The sequence below is a fragment of the Sinocyclocheilus anshuiensis genome, unplaced genomic scaffold (genome assembly GCF_001515605.1).
Source record: "Sinocyclocheilus anshuiensis isolate Anshui unplaced genomic scaffold, SAMN03320099.WGS_v1.1 scaffold319, whole genome shotgun sequence".
Taxonomy (NCBI): Eukaryota; Metazoa; Chordata; class Actinopteri; order Cypriniformes; family Cyprinidae; genus Sinocyclocheilus; species Sinocyclocheilus anshuiensis.
Window position 1 is genome coordinate 466,733 of NW_015552566.1, and position 16,595 is coordinate 483,327.

Sequence of the window (16,595 nt, forward strand, 5' to 3'; positions counted from 1 at the left end):
CTCTCGTTTAGATCATCAGAAGACGAATTCATAGATACTAAACATGGTAGGATTACATATAGGTAAGATGACATGAACGAGTGGTTCTATCATAAGCCTGCATAAAACAGTATACAATATAAGAGACAATATACAAGGACAGTAACAACATACACAGTGACCTGAAGGATATGTGTGTTCATTCAAAGAAAGGTTTTCCTATGAATTAATTAGAGAAGAGTCCATTTTTACTGTGCATTTTGTCTTTCCTATGGAAAATGTAGTGAAAGGATGAACTCTCAACATGCCATTAGGTCGTAAAGTGTATCTGGTCTAGCAAAAGATGTCGTGGTTGCCATGGTGACCAGTGGCCTGTGGTCGTTCGCAGACATCCTGGCACCCAGCATGTTTATTGGGTGAGGGGTCTGTGATTATTTGTTAATCTAATGAATAATTGATTTGTTAAATCAAATGAAAAATGGTGTGTCTGATTGGTCCAGATGCTACACTTTCTATAGGGAGCATTTACATTTAGCTGACGCTATTATCCAAAGCAACTTACCATGCAACGTGAGGATAAGTTTTGTACTCAAGCAACCCATTTTGTTTTCACTAATGTGACTTATTTCATACTAGTTTACCAAAAAAAACAAAAACAAAACAAAAACATCTTATGACACAGGATGTTTGTATTTGGAATAACATGCATGGTTAAATCATACATTGAAAAATGTGTATTAGGAAGATAAGGTGCTGTTTTTTGCACCATACTATGTGCTGTTCAAACCTGTGGCAGTCGAGTCCCAGAGCAGCTGCTAACATTTGGTCAGTGAATGGAGGTGTGACTAAAACAGGGGATTCTCCATTAGAGGTGCGAACAAGATCACATAGTCTCTTGAGTCGCATCTGCAAATTAGTTACTTTGATTTGGTGTTCAAAATGAAATTATTCAGCTTTATAATTTATTCACATGAGCTCTTGTGTCTGTCTACCCCACATTAGTAAAAATGTAAGAGTGGGTTGTAGCAGTGTATAATGTAATCAGTATCCTGCATGTTTCCACATCTAACTTTCATGAGACACATTTCTCATTCATTCTTAATGAGCCCCCCCACTTTACCACACAACACAGAACATCAATTAAAGTCCAGATGTTACAGCGGGATGGAATGGGGAACATGCCAGATAGTTCCCTAATGTGTTTTTGGCTGGTTTTTATTATATTCCATCATTAGGCTTTGTTTAGATGAATTTGCATTTTTGTTATATGCACTACCATTCAAAATGTTGCACTTTTAAAAAAAAAAATCAAATTCATCAAAACTGACAGTAGCCGAGATTCCATCCAAAGTTGTGAATTTAACTTATACGCAAAATTGTAATATCGCATAAAACATTTGTGAACAAGCACTGTTTCCATCCAACAAATCAAAGAGAACAAAATCTTCACTTCCTGATAAACTGGCTCTGTAAATCACTAAGAAACGTAGGAGAAGCCACTGAATATAATCATTTTCATATATAATTAAATTACTTGCGCCTCAGAGCGAGCAGACGAAACAAAATAAATGTGGTCATTGCTTTTGGAGGTGGATGCCTGCTGTTTGGGAACGCAGTTGTTTAAGACTGTTCTGGGAGGCAATTATACATAAATACTTTGACCACAGACTTTGCTCTGGCATTTCAGAATGACCATAACAATATTTCGGATGCTGTGGAACGAGATCAGTCTGCTGGTTAGTCAGGTTTTACCATCCCATAGCGCAAAGTCACATGACTTTTTTGATTCGCATGGAGGAATTTATTCGGCAAATGCGTTTCCATCTTCCATTATTCGCATTAACCCTTTTTCACACAAGTCAAAATCCACCTCAAGCTGTCTATGGAGGGTCAGAGAGCTCTCGGATTTTGTCAAAAATATCTTAATTTGTGTTCCGAATAAGAATGAAGGTCTTACAGGTTTGGAATGACATGAGGGCGAGTAATTAATGACAGAATATTCATTTTTGTGTGAACTATCTCTTTCATTTTCAAACAATCATGTAGAATAATGGAATAAAAAATGTAATAATGGCTGCTGAAAGTACAGTTTTGACCTCAGGAATAAGATACATAATAAAATAGAAAATGGAAGGTTGTTTTGTTTGTTTGTTTATTTATTTCAAAGACATTCAAAAATTCTTACCAACCCCCAAAATTAGAAAAGCAGTGTATATATGAGCTTGATTGATGCAAAGGGTTTTCACACTATAGTAGTTTTTTTTCTCAGCTTAGAGAAGATTTAGCATGAAAGACGAGATCACTTGTAGAAAAATGATCGAGAAAAGTGAGAAATCATGACGCTTAATATAGCAGCTGTCAAAATAAATGTTTTGTATTAGCATTATTCTTGAATGATAATAATGGGAGGGTTTGTTTACTCTAGAACAGTATGGTGACACTATTGCCCACATAGAAAATAACTGCCCAAGTGCATTACCAAGATGACCACTGACTGAAAGGACTTGCCTTAAAGGCACTTTGAAGAAATGTATTATACTGTCACAGTGCATTATAGCGAATATGCTGAGAGGATGACCAAGGCTGCAGGCACAGAGGGACCAACACCAAGTTGTTTATTAATGACTATGACAGTGACTGCCAAACTTTATTTCAATATAGTTATAAATAAAGGTGATTATATTTGCTTTCTCCTGCTGTGATCAATGAGTTAGTTTGAATTGTAGTTTTGAAATATTCTACCATTCAAAAGGTTAGGGTCAGTGTTTTTTTTTTAAAGAAACTATTACTTTTATTTTGTAAGGACACATTAAATTGACCTAAACTAAGTGGAAGTAAATACATTTAAATTTTAAAAAGATTTTTATTTCAAATAAAGCTTTTCTTATATAATAAAGTCAGTTTAAAGAAAATCTTTTTTTTTTTTTAGTAAATCAAATAAATGCAGCCTTGGTGAGCATGAGAGACTCCTTTCAAACACATCTTACTGAACCCAAACATTTGAAAGGTAGTGTAGTCATATGAGATAGGAATTATTGTAAAAAATAAATAAAAGGTTGTGTAGTCCTTCTGAAATTGAGATTATTTCTACTCCTAGTAAATGTAGTTTTCTAAAGAATTAAATTTGTCATGATTCAAACTAAGCATTGTAGATAATTGTCTCCACTGAGTGTCATTTGTAGACTTGTTGTGACCTGTGAGAATTCAGAAATGACAAAAGAAATGTTGTACACACTTAAATGTTGTTTTCTAGTGGCTGAGGGTTTGTTTAGCAATCACTTTTGTCAGGAGAGGCACAGTCAAGTGTTTTGGCTCAGGCTTGGAGTGCAAACTTAATGGCTTTTTGTGTGAGCGACACTGCAAAGGTGTGTTTGTGAAATCACAGAGGTTGTGTGTGTGGATATACGTCTATGCAGGTCTGTGTGGATACTCTCTGCGACTGGCTGTTGTTGACTCCTCTTCACTGACCTGTGAGATTGACCCCTGTCAGTCAGTGTGCGCTACAGATGATCAGAGCGCCGAGCGGCAGGGAAATTGAGGCTCATCACGGTTCCAGCTTTGTCAGCCTGCCTTCACCTCCGTGACACATGAGCCCCTTTCACGCGTGTCAGACTCTCACTTGCCCTGTTCATGCCTCTCATATCCGCTGGGTTGATCTCCTTCAAGTCGCATCATGGAGTGTCTCTCTGTAGAATGCAACCTGAGACGTGGGACCAGGGCCTAAGCGCCAAATGCAAGTAAAACTTGAAAATGCAAATGGATGCTGAAATTTCATCCATTCATCCAAATCAATTTGTCCCAACCAACTTTTAATAGCAAATACTTCACACTGTGCTGGAAAAGTGTTGTCATGGGGTGTTTAAGGACAAAGCTGTTTAGATTATGAATGAGTGCGTTCAGAATCGTTTTTAACTGACATGTTGGCAAATGTCTAAGGAGGCTCATTCAGGTCTGTTATTGGAGCGTGTGCATTTGAGTAATGAGATTTGTCAGAGTGTGCTTAAACAGAGCCCATTTGTACAGCCTGGAGTAAGATTGGACCCTCATTTAAAACTGTGTAAATTTCAGCTGGAGACAGATTGCTGTAAGCATTCGCAGTCATTCATTGTGACTCTTAATGCTAATTGGCTTTGCATTTTGAGCTGAAGTGTTTTTCTGTTGCATTGATTGCTCTCTGTAGTCGGGTAGCCCTGGGCCCTTTGTACACAAGATTCATCTGCACTGACAAATCAACTAAGAAACTGGCTATTTATAACCACTGTCAGATTATAAAGCATATCTGAAAATCATGTTACCTTACATTTTAATATAAAGACCCTGTTAATTGAAAACAGCAGCATCTTAGCATCAGTATTGATTTTTTGAATATCATTAGCCATCTGAGAGTTGACAGCTTGTCTTTTATTTGAATTCATATGCAACGTTGGTTTGTTAAATGTTAAATTGTGGCATACATAGATACGTGTCCAAGTTACAAAACTGTCACAGCCAATCGCATAAGAAAAAGACATTTCTTCTTCGTATTTGAGTTGGAGTTTTAAACCCCAGTGTTGGGAAGAAGGTCAAGACGTGTGATTTTCATAACCAAATATGGGCCTTCATTTGGAAGATTTTCCAGGAAAAGCCTGTTTTCCTGAAACTGTGTCAGACAGACAACGCTGTCTTATGTTCTTTGCCTCTAGACAGCCACAGGCATCTACGGTCATATTCTGGTCATGGAAAAATGCTCCTTGTTTTACTACTTTTAACTTTTAATGAAGCTGACTATAGGTTTGCATTTTATTTCCATACGATGAATGTGAATTGTGACAGAGGCTGTCATTTTGCCTAACATTTCCTGTTGTGTTCTACTGAAAAAAGAAAGTCATATGGGTTTGCAATAACATGATCTTGCTTTGAAAGTACACATAAATGTAATTTACAAGGAAAATATAGACTCACGACAGGCTTGAGTTGCAAATTTGGTTCATATACTGAAGATGTTTGTAGGAGAGAATTGGAAATAGGATCAGCTGAAATCCACCAGTATTTGCCCATCTTTCAGCCTACACGGACATGTCCTTTGATGCCTATCTTTGTCTGTATTTAAAAGTAAAAGAAGAGTTGAAGAATGTTAATGGATAAGCTCTGGGCCTCCATGAACTCATTACCTCATCAGGTCTTTCTAGAATTCGTGAAAAAAATTCCTTTTTTAAAATCTCTTTTAATAACCTCCAATCAAAATGTTTCCCCACCTTAATGCACTTTGCTTGTCTTTCTTCTTTTTCTCCTTTCAGTCACTGTTTCATGCACTTTTTTGTGAAACAATTTTGAGTTACTCAGGGATTGTTTTATACACCTTCATTAGAGATAGGTCAGGATGTTTGTCTAGTGAGGTTGACTACTTAAAATAGTAAAACTTTTGTTTTAGTATTTTATAAATGTGCTTTTAAAGGGGTAAATCAAGAGAGAACTTCTTAGAAATTGATTTATCTTGCTGGCAGTGTTTTACACTTCCTGTTAGACTGTCAGCAGAATAAATTCTCTGAGAAGTTTCTTCATTCCCTAAATTCATTCTCTTTAAAGCACTGCTGCTACAGGCATCAAGCGCGGCTTGTTTAACAAACACTCCGCCTTCAACAATACATTTCAGGGCAATTATGGTCAGACTTCAGATCTCCTGCTGTGAGCAGCGTTCCAGTTGTTACGCAATTCAGCTCTGTTTTTTGAGCTCTATGATAGTTTTGTATAATAAAAGAGAATTTATTTGCTGAATATCTCTGTCTGTTAGTCTATTGAAGTGTTGCACATTGTTCTGTGATATTTTTAAATTGTTGATCTGTGTACAAATTCAGATTTGGCTGTCATTTTTTTCATCATGAGTTACATTGTGTTTTAAGGTGATGTTTCAAGTTAATACTGTGTGTTTTGACTCTTATATTCTTACTGTACTGAAGCTAAAGCAAGTAATTTTAATATTTATTTTATTACAATTTTATTTTAAATGTAATGTAATTATTATATTTTATTATAAATATAAACTTTTTATTATTTTAACTGTTTATCTTGATCCTTTTCTGCCCTGTTTTAATGTTAGATATATAAATCTGAAGATAAATATTTTCAAATTTGATTCAAGTCTAAGGTGGTTTTCTAAATAAATATTTTTTATATGTTACTTTGACAACCCTAAAAATGCATTTTGTTACGTCTTTTCATAAAAACCATAAAAGTCAGTAGTTTTGCACATCCCTAACTTCCATAGTAACTAGTATCCAATAATTTAATGTACATAACATGAACTTTTTTCATAATTGTGCAGATTACACTGAATACTTTAAAATGAAATCTTCTGCAAAGCTCATCCACTTTCTTTCTGAAAGCACGTTCCCACATTTTTACAGTACATTGTTCTTATTCTCTCTTTTTCTCCTTTTAACTCCCACTTTTTGCTGTCATCCTTTCTCAGTGAGCCTTGCGGCAGACCCTTGTGCGTTAGCAGTTTATATTTTATTTAGTGAAATAGGTGGTTGTTTCCTCCTTCAGGAGCCGGGCTGCTGTCGTTGCTCTTCTTTGTGCTAAGCACATTTCACACTTCAGAAGATCTATGTTCTTCCTGCTCTCTCTAAGCGCCGTTCCATTTGACACGACTCAGTAACTGCCAGTATTTGGATTATGATTTAAAACCCTTCATCTCTCAACTCCGAGCTTCCCTCACATTGTTTCTGTGAGCGTGCATGTGTATGTTTGTATACTCTTGTTTGAGCCAACTCAAAAACCAATTCAATTGACAGTCTAGCGAATAGCATGCAACAAACAGCGGCCGATGGGCTCAAGCGGGTGGCGCAGACGAGCAGTCCTGACAGAGCCCTGTCACAACCTCTCTTCCACACTGAAATATTGGCCCAGCGAGATCCGACATGGCATTGGGCTTGCAGTTTGCTGTCACACGCTGTGAACCACACAGCCGAGTCCTCCATCAAGCACTCAGGGGCTGTCTCACAAGTACCGGCGGAGTGGTTGATCGTTCGCTCTGTGCTCATTAGACGAACATCACTTTATGGCTCTAGCTGTATTTAAAGATAATTCGATGAATGTTAATAGTCTTTGATGTACTGCTGCATTCCAGCTGAAATGAGCATAGCATTATCCTGCCGATGAGCTAAATGATTGATTGTCTCATCCTCATCATATGCTGCTCTCATTGAATGTGTGTTTGTGTGTGATTTCTTTCAGAGGTGCTGGAGGGGAAGACAGCCATGCTTTTGGGCATGAGTCAGTGGAACTCTAATGATCTCGTTGAACAGATAGAAACCCTGGGCCACATCGACCAGACGCAGGGTAAGAGCTCATAAATGGAAATGTTATGGTTCCTGTCATCAATCGTACTTCGTATATTAAAATTCATGGTTTATGTATATTACATGAAGATACTACAAATGTTCTGCAGTGGTAAAAACATTTAGATGGGCATCTGGGTGTACCCGAGACTGATGGTGTGGGTCTAATGGGATAGTTTATATATTCTCCCTCATGTCATTCCAAACCTGTATGACATTTGAAAAAGTGAATATTGAAAAGAAGATATTTTTTGGTCACTAAAACTGTTTGGTTACCAACATTCTTCAAAAAATCATCTTTGGATGTTGGTTGGAACAAAATGAGAATGAGTAAATGTTTTTTCATTTTTGGGTGAACTTGGTTATTTAAGGGGCGTTTAGGTTGTACTTTGTGGTTAGGAAAGACACTGTACACAGTCACTGAGACCACAACAGTGCTCAAATGTGTTAGATGAAATGAAAAGATGAAATGACGTAAATTAAGTTTTTAAAAGTATTTTTAACTTAAAAATACACACTTAAAAATACATTGTTTGTGGTGAGAGACATGAAAGGATTAGTTCACTTCCAGAATAAAAATTTCCTGATAATTTATTCACATCCATGTCATCCAAGATGTTCATGTCTTTCTTTCTTCAGTCTAAAATAAATTTAGTTTATTAAAAAGGTTTTTGAGGAAAACATTCCAGGTTTTTTTTCCATATAGTTGACTTCAACAGGGACCAACGGTGATGTAGGCAGAAGTAGTATTGAACTCCATCTGATTTTCTCCTCTAGCTTCAAAATCATCCGACATCGTTGTTTTACCTTTTTTCTGTAAAGGGCGTTTGATTTAGTCTTTGCACGTTCGCTTTGTAAACACTGAGTCAGTACTTCCGCCTATGTCACGCGTGATCTTCCCAACGTGGCTACGTAATGAGTGAAGTCGAGCTAGTGCAAGACAAGCATTTGTGGTTAAAAAGTATATACATTTTTTTTATTTAAAAAAAAATGACAGATCGTTTCTTTAGATAAGACCCTTAATTTCTCGGCTGGGATTGTTTAGAGCCCTCTGAAGCTGCATTGAAACTGCAGTTTGGGCCTTCAACCCATTGGTCCCTGTTGAAGTCAAAGACTATAGAATACCCAAGACGTGTCACTCGTATAGTTTTGAATGGGGAAAAATGCAACACTCAATATGGCCGCTCTATCGAACAAAGCCCCGCCTTCTGAGCAAAAGAGCCAATCGCTAATCAGTAAAGTCAGCGCGTCACTGCAGCTGCCGTTAGAAGTCCCGGTTGCTATAGAAACAGTCAGCATTATGAGACGTGCGTTTAGGACTTTGCATGCGCACTGGCTGGTCTAGCCCAAAAAATAAGCTTTTTTTTAACGCCATTTGAGCAGCATAAACAACTTTTATAAGACAGTTGCTGTCAGATATCATTGGTGATTTCAAATATGAAATTTAATCATAAGCTTGGTGAACAGTTTTGGAGAACTTGATGTTTCCCTATTCAAAGAGATATGAGCTGCACTTGCATGCCCAAGAGGCGTTTCAAAGATGGCCGCCGAGTGACATGACTTGCCTTAAAGGGACTTTGGTTGAAGTCCACTACATGGAGAAAAATTCTGAAATGTTTTCCTCAAAAACTTTAATTTCTTTTCGACTGAGGAAAGAAAGACATGAACATCTTGGATGACATTGGAATGAGTAAATAACCAGGCATTTCTTATTATGGAAGTGAACTAATCCTTGAAGCAGTGGCCGGAGACATCAGTCTTGATACATATGAACATAACCAGCTAGCCACCAACCTCACCCGGAGGACTCGAGCAGTCAAAATGACCCAAATGCACATCTCTAGCTCATATCCTCGAGAAACAAAGGAGGCTGTAATCTGAAATGGCATTTTATAACACATCTCATTATGTTTTACATTAACCACCCATGTCACGGAAATTGTTCAACCAGCTGCTTGCCAAACAAATCTGTAATTTTTCATTTTTGCCATGAAACCAGAGGAAACAGACGTCAGGCTTCATTAAGCAGCATCATGCCTCAGCTGTCTCCATTGATTTTTCTTACTCTTTGTTCTTATCTAGTCTATTCTTGTAATGGTAAGAGTTAGCTAGCATGAGTCATTAGTGAAGTAAACATCAGGATTCTTCACTTACTCGCTGCTTGGAGCTTTTTGAAGTTGCTTTCAGCCTTAGTTTTTAGCCATATTTATTAATATGTCATGTTCTTTGTGTAAACGTCCATACATTTGTGAAAACTTAAAGAGGCTCTTAGCTTCACGCTAATGCTGCTGAGATGTATTCTGCTTAGTGCTCTTCTTGTGTTATATTTAGTTTCTCTGCTGGCATTTGTTCAGTGTAACGTGGAAGGAGGATAGTGTACATTTGTGCAAGGTTTACTCGTGTAGTAGCTGATACGTCCCAATCGAATTTATGTACAAAATGTTGCTCTCTCCTGTGATTTACTGCCTGTGGCATATGCAATTACACAGCTATTACGTATCGATTTACTTTTCCATATTGAGTGATACTGGTGATGTAAATCCATCCGCCTAACACACAACCAGATGTCAATTTCCATAACAACATGACATTCCCATATATTATTGAGTTCTCTGAGCTTTTTGTTGTCCTGTGTTCCACATACTTTTGGCATCGTTCATGGAAAATGGCATTTTACCTCAGACTGTGCATGCTAGTATTGCTCAAGATAATTCACCCTTCGCCTCAATTATTCAGGTGGCCATTTCTCACATTTTTGTTTTCCTCCCGTGTGCAATATGATTGGTCTATTGGACGGCACTCAGGGGGATGGACACTTAAGCTGATGCGACAGCGATAAATGAGCTAAGTCAGAGGCAGGCGTTGACCCCACCAAGCCCCTATCAGCTTCGTTTTCGAGTGTCTTGTGCCACAATACTTCTTCCTGCAAGATGAAAGCGATGTTAGCTTTAGGCGGTCCCTTGCTCATCATGCGTAAATGCTTCTTTCAAGACCAATGCTGTGATTAATACTATGACCCAGTCCAAAAGAAATGCACTCATTATACCGAAAAAATTGAATATTAATTCTACATGCAGGTTCATGTCTGCAGGAAATTAGAATAATTTTGTTAATCCTCAAAATCACATTAAGGGCGATTGTTTTAATAAAAAATCAGACTAATAATCAACCCGTGGCTGCAGCCCGAACTGGCAACCCTGACTTTCCCCTTAAAAACATACAGCGTGTGTAGTCACGTGACTCTGTCCAGTAAGCGGCATGGAAGCAACATAGAACTCGAACACCGAGGCATCTAAGCAACCAGAGCTGCGTAAAAATATGCTTTTTACATATTTTTAGTGTGAAAATATCCTTTTTACATTAAAACTGAAATGTGACTTTTTTCATAAGATGTTTTCATTTCAAGAAATGTATGCTTTGATTTCAATTGTTCGAAATATTCAATAAATAACCATAGTTTGTTTCCTTCAATTATTTTATAATCACAAAGATGAGAAATGCACTCTTTCATTAGAAAAAAATATCCCACCTTTATATCCTTTATATATATAGTTATATATATTGATATTGTAAAAAGAAATGCAGGAAAAATAGCAAAAGTATATTTAGTTATTATATTTCTTTCTTTGCTACAATGACTGATTGAAATGGTTAATCTGGTTCACTCTTTTTTTTTCTCATCAAATAACCTATATATATTTAAAAAAAAAAAATTATAATAAGGAATGTATAAGATTTTTGTGATGTTTTGAAAGTCTCTTATGTGCATAAAGGCTGTATTTATTTGATAAAAATACAGTAAAAACAATAATAGTGTGAAATATTATATTTATATTATATTTGGTGTCTCATGATCCTTTAGAAATCATTCTAATATGCTGATTTTGTTCTCCAGAAACATTTCTTGTTATTATTATTGAAAACAGTTGTGCTGTTTAATGATTTGTTGAAACCATGATATCTTTTTTTTTACCAGGAATCTTTGATTAATAGAAAATTAAAAAGAACAGCATTTATTTGAAATAGAAACATTTAAACAAAGTCATCAAAAGAATAAAAGATATTGACATTATCTATAACTATATGTCTATATCGCTTAGCCCTAATATCTTCTCAATCTTTTCTTCAAGTGGAAATTTTCTGTTTCTAAACTTAGCATTAATTATATTGAATCCTAGTCTTATTTCCCCATAGTCCATTACAGTTGAGACATTTTATTGACAGGATTAAGTGTTGGAGGTACACTGAAGTCTGTGGGCACTCAAGGTTTCCAGATTAATTATCCTGTGTAATAGGGGGCTTTCTACCTGGTGCGCTAAAGACTGATGTTAATTAGAAAAGCTACTGAAGCTAATTGAAGCTACTTTCACATGCAGCTAGCGGGGGGTCCTTTCGTCCAGATTCCAGCCAGCTTGAGTTCAGCAGAGCCGTCTGGATGCTGTCTGATCCTGTCCTGGAGTAAAATTCTGGATTGATCTGTGTGCCGTACGGGAACACTTGAGTGACAGCTGTAGGTTCCTGCCCAATATTGACATCCTGCAGCATCCATCCTTCAAATATTACAATTAGCTGTCAGAACATTTGGTTAATCCTTCTACGCAGGCAACATTTTGAGGCATCATAAACACACTGCCATTATGAAAATTGTCAGATTCTAAGGTGTGGTCATTATGGTGAAATTTCAGTGACATTTCACATGCAAAAAGGCCGATTGTACATTGTCAGTAGCAATGAGATGTGTAAAGAACAACTCGCACAGATGTCAGTTTCAAAAACAGACTGTTTTTTATTTAAGTTGGTAAACTTGTGTTTTATTCACTTCTGAAATTTAAAAAAATAATTAAAATTAAAAAGTATTTATTTTAATTTCTTATTCTTTACTGTGTTTTATTTTATAATTTTATTATGGATAAATATTTGTGCTTTGCATTTTTAACATGCTTTGCAATGTCCTAATGTCAAATTTGATTGAAATCAATGGTCACATCTCCCATGTGTAGCACAGTTTGTTTGGCACACAAAGTTATTGGCTGAGTAGACTGTTCAATATCTTTGGCTAGAATGATAGACATTTCTTTCAAATATCCTTTCTCTGCATTAAATATGAGCTAGAGTTTTTTTTGATGGTCCTTTATATAAAGTCCATTGATGTCAAATCTTGTCAAATCAGCAATACAGCTTGTTAGATAAGCCAGAGACGTGATGATTTATTTTTTTCTCTGAAGTACCTGCAGCTTTTATTCTTTGTTTCTGAATACCATCTGGCTTTTCATCAGTCAAACAAGCTCTTTGTGTCCTGCTGTACTTGACTGGCTTCTAAACTTACAGAGTTTGAGGGATTGCTTTTATTCCAACTGCTCCTCTTGATGTAAAAGCAGTAGGTACTTTTTAAAATTTGACTTATGTATTATCCATGCTACCATTTTTACTTTTCATAGCAAGATGATAATGATTCTATAAATCATTTTAATGGGGACTCATTAGGACCTTTAAAGCAGACACTCCAGTTAATTGCAGTTCCTCGCAGGTAGAAATCTCATCAATCTCTGATCTAAAGGATCTGGAATGCCTTCCCTAAGGACTACCTAATTGACGACCTAATTGGCGAACTGATTATTTAAGGAATCATATGCGTAACTGACAGCTGGAGCCACACCAGACAGATTAGGGATTTGGAGACTTTTGTGACACTCTCTGTAAATCTATAAACTCACATCTTGGGAGCCAATTACATCCCCATGCAGCAGCTCTGGGCTGAGGTTTTGTTTTTGCTCATTTACTATTTCAAGTAATTACTTTTCAATCATTGGCATTGCCTAATCATCTTGATTGCATGTGTTTTAGCGGGGTGAGGGCAGTGATTGTTTATGTGAGCACAGATGGAAGTTGGAGTCGAGGAGTAAGGGGGCCTGTTGGCAGAGCTTGGGTGAGAAGACCGAAACAGCCTGATGAATCCTTGGAGAGAAACACCAGACAGAAGCCAGCAACCTCCTCTATCTGGGTTGCCCTCTATACTTTCCTTTTCTGTCCACTGATTGAATTCAATCAGTGTGAGTATGATGGACTCCAGTAGGTTAGTACTTGAGATTTAAAGCTGAAGCTCTGTTTTGAAGTGATTTCTTCATTTATGCATTTTTCCCATGCTTATGAATCTGTGTACATACATTTGTGCTGCCTCTGAATCAGCAGCTTAGATGTGCTTACTACAGTGGTTCTTAACCAGGGGGCCACTTCCACTTTTTAAAATAATTTAAAATAAGACAAAACAGCATTAAAGTAAGTGAAAACACCTTAAAATCAAGATATTTATTATTCACCACTTTAACTTTTTGAAAAACCCGAATAAATGAGAAAGTGTCACTTTAAAAGTGTGAAAAGTGGAAAATGCTAATAAAAAATTTTTGGGGGTAGAATCACAAAAGATCTGTCCTCTGTGAGATACTATAGTTGAGAGTGATTCAATGTTATTATTTTGCATCATTATGATACTAAAATGAGAGAGTTTTTATTAATATTTTAAATTAGATTTTTTTTAAAGGGGTCATATGATGCGATTTCAAGTTTTCCTTTCTCTTAGGAGTGTTACAATCTGTTCGTGAATAGTTAAGATCCCTAAAGTTGCAAAGACTAAAGTCTCAAACCCAAAGAGATATTCTTTATAAAAGTTAAGACTGGTCCACGCCCTCCTAAAACGCCTCATTTAAACACGCCCCCACGTCTACGTCACGATTGGGAAGATTTGCATAACGCCGCCCAAATGTTCACGCAAAGAAAGGAGTAACTTTATTGTTGCTGCCACCGCCGCCGCCATGTTGTGAAGACGCTGTGTGTTTCGTTGCGAAAGCGAAAATACTTTGTTTGGCCTTCCAAAAGAGGACACGACTAGAAATCAGTGGTTAAGTTGTATTTACAACACTGTTCCAGAACAGTTCAACCCAAATATTCAGATGTGTGCTCAAAACGCACTGGATAGCTGGCCAATCAGAGCGCAACTCACTTTTCAGAACGATGAGCTTTGTAAAAATCGATGCGTTTCAGAAAGGCGGGGCATAGAGGAGAAACAATAATGTACAGTATGTGGAAAATAATGTTTTTTGAACCTTAAACCGCATAAACACATTTCATTACAACAAATACACAAAATAATGTTCTTTTTAGCAACATCATATGACCCCTTTTTTAAATTTTAGTTCAGTTTTTAGTCATTTTGATGTGTCATATATGAAATTATTTATTTATTTAAATATATCTATAAATTTTATTACATTTTTAGTTTTAGTTATTTTAGTACTTAAAATAAATGAAAATAATGAATATTAAATAAAATACCAAAACTTATTTGATGCTAATTTTTATTTTATTTCAAGTAATGACAACATTTTTTACATGTTTTTAGTTTTAGTTAATGATAATATCCCTGGTGTGAGAAATTCATGTTGTTATGAGCAGTTTCATGTGATAATTGTAGACCAATGCAATTAATTTACAGGTGCTTTCCCATCTATAATGTGCTTTTTTATCAGAAAGAGAATTGATTGGTTGTTATAATATATAATATTATTAATTATTATAATTGCAATAAAATCAAAGTTCATATAAAATATTTTTATAATTTAACTTACAAATTATTTTCCTGCATATCTCATTTATGACCACGTCTTCCAAGCTGTGGCCAGTTGTGCAGCTCTCCAACATCAACAGCAACAATATATAACAGTCATGTAGCCACTTGGCCACAGTTAAAACAAAGCGATAAAATCTTGATCTTGAGCTAAATATTGATCTGAACTTTGTTGACTTTTGATTCTGCCAGCATCTCAGTGTCCAGAGTGTTTGCCTGGCAGAAATATATTGTATATTTCACTTTCTGTTCCTCTCCCCCTTAACATTTTACTCAAGTATGAGTAAATGTTAATCACCTAGTCAATGGCGTTGTGACATAAACAAACTCTATGCAGTCCGGTTTCTGATTAGACCTCAAGCTCTAGCTGAATAAATTAGAATAGACGACTAATTAATGCAGAAAGTAAGAGCCCTAGCCTCTGTCGGCTGATCGAATCACACACGTTATCTTCTCAGCTTATCTGAGGGACCATAGCTGACAGACTCACGTCACTTCTAGTTCCTCACAGACATGGCCTCTCCGTGCTTCGCCAAAGCCAGACACTCGAACACACCTCATCTGTATTCTCCCCCACGCAAGCTCCTGCCAAGTCGTTTTTTTAACATATGCCTCTTGTAGGCACAATCTCCCTCACACGCTAATTCCCATTTAATTACTTTTCTTTCCTTTTCTTTCTCCATTTAACCACAGAATGCCCTAAAGCAGGGATAACTGAAGACACACAAAACTAGGAACAATACGATGACTCCACAGAGAGAAAGATAGATAGAAAAGGGAGGAAAAGGACCATAATAAGGTGTTAATGCAGCGTATTCGCACAGGAGGAGGTCTGAGCTCATGATTGCTGTATCAACTTGTATATATCTGCCAGCGCTGAAGGACACTGATACCAGTCTGTGACAGAGTCTGCTGTTCTGAGAACGATGTGTTTGGGGTCCAACATTAACACTTGCCAAGCGCTAAAGCGGAGTAAAAATTGGCTTTGGCAAGTAGATAAAACGGTATTACTCGCCAGCTGGCTAACTACAACATTACATGGTTTAAGATGAATAGTAAGAATTATGGTCTGGCCCTTCATGATGTTGGTTATGTATGCTGTTCAAATCACCATCTACCAAAAAAAAAAAAAAAGTATAATAATAATAATTTTGTCTTCAGTACAAAATTTCCCATCTTAAGTTTATCTATTATGTCTTGCATTTCCTCTTTACCCAGAACTCTATTTATTACATTACATTAAATATTTATTGAATTACGCTAACAAAATATTGAAAATACTGAAGAAGGAAAAAAAAAATCAACAATGTTTTCATTTTTTGATGAAGGTAATTAATAGGAGTATTTTGTATGACTAAAACCTTATATAATTTATCACATACCTAACATATTATAATACTTAAAAATAAAGATATGAAGGTGCCTTTCATTTTATTGTATTTTATTATATTATATATTTTTTTATATTTTTATATTTTCTACAGTAACTCTTTTTTTAGGTTAAAAACCTTCAGTAACACCATCCTTACACTGGACAATAGGTGGTAAAACTAATTCACTCTTATTATAATCAACAAAATTGTCTCCACTTTAATGTGCTCAATAGTTAAAGGGGTCATATGATGTTGCTAAAAAGAACATTATTTTGTGTATTTGGTGTAATGAAATGTGTTTAT

At 36.2% G+C, this 16,595-nt stretch overlaps 1 protein-coding gene across 1 annotated transcript in view; it reads left to right on the top strand.

Annotated features, from left to right (window-relative positions):
• LOC107664939 (membrane-associated phosphatidylinositol transfer protein 3-like) overlaps positions 1–16,595 on the top strand; it is an 89,329-nt gene that overhangs the window by 15,810 nt on the left and 56,924 nt on the right. Inside the window, exon 3 of the mRNA XM_016455638.1 lies at positions 7,195–7,299. Within this exon, the coding sequence (XP_016311124.1) occupies positions 7,195–7,299 (105 nt within the window). The remainder of the gene's footprint in view (positions 1–7,194; positions 7,300–16,595) is intronic.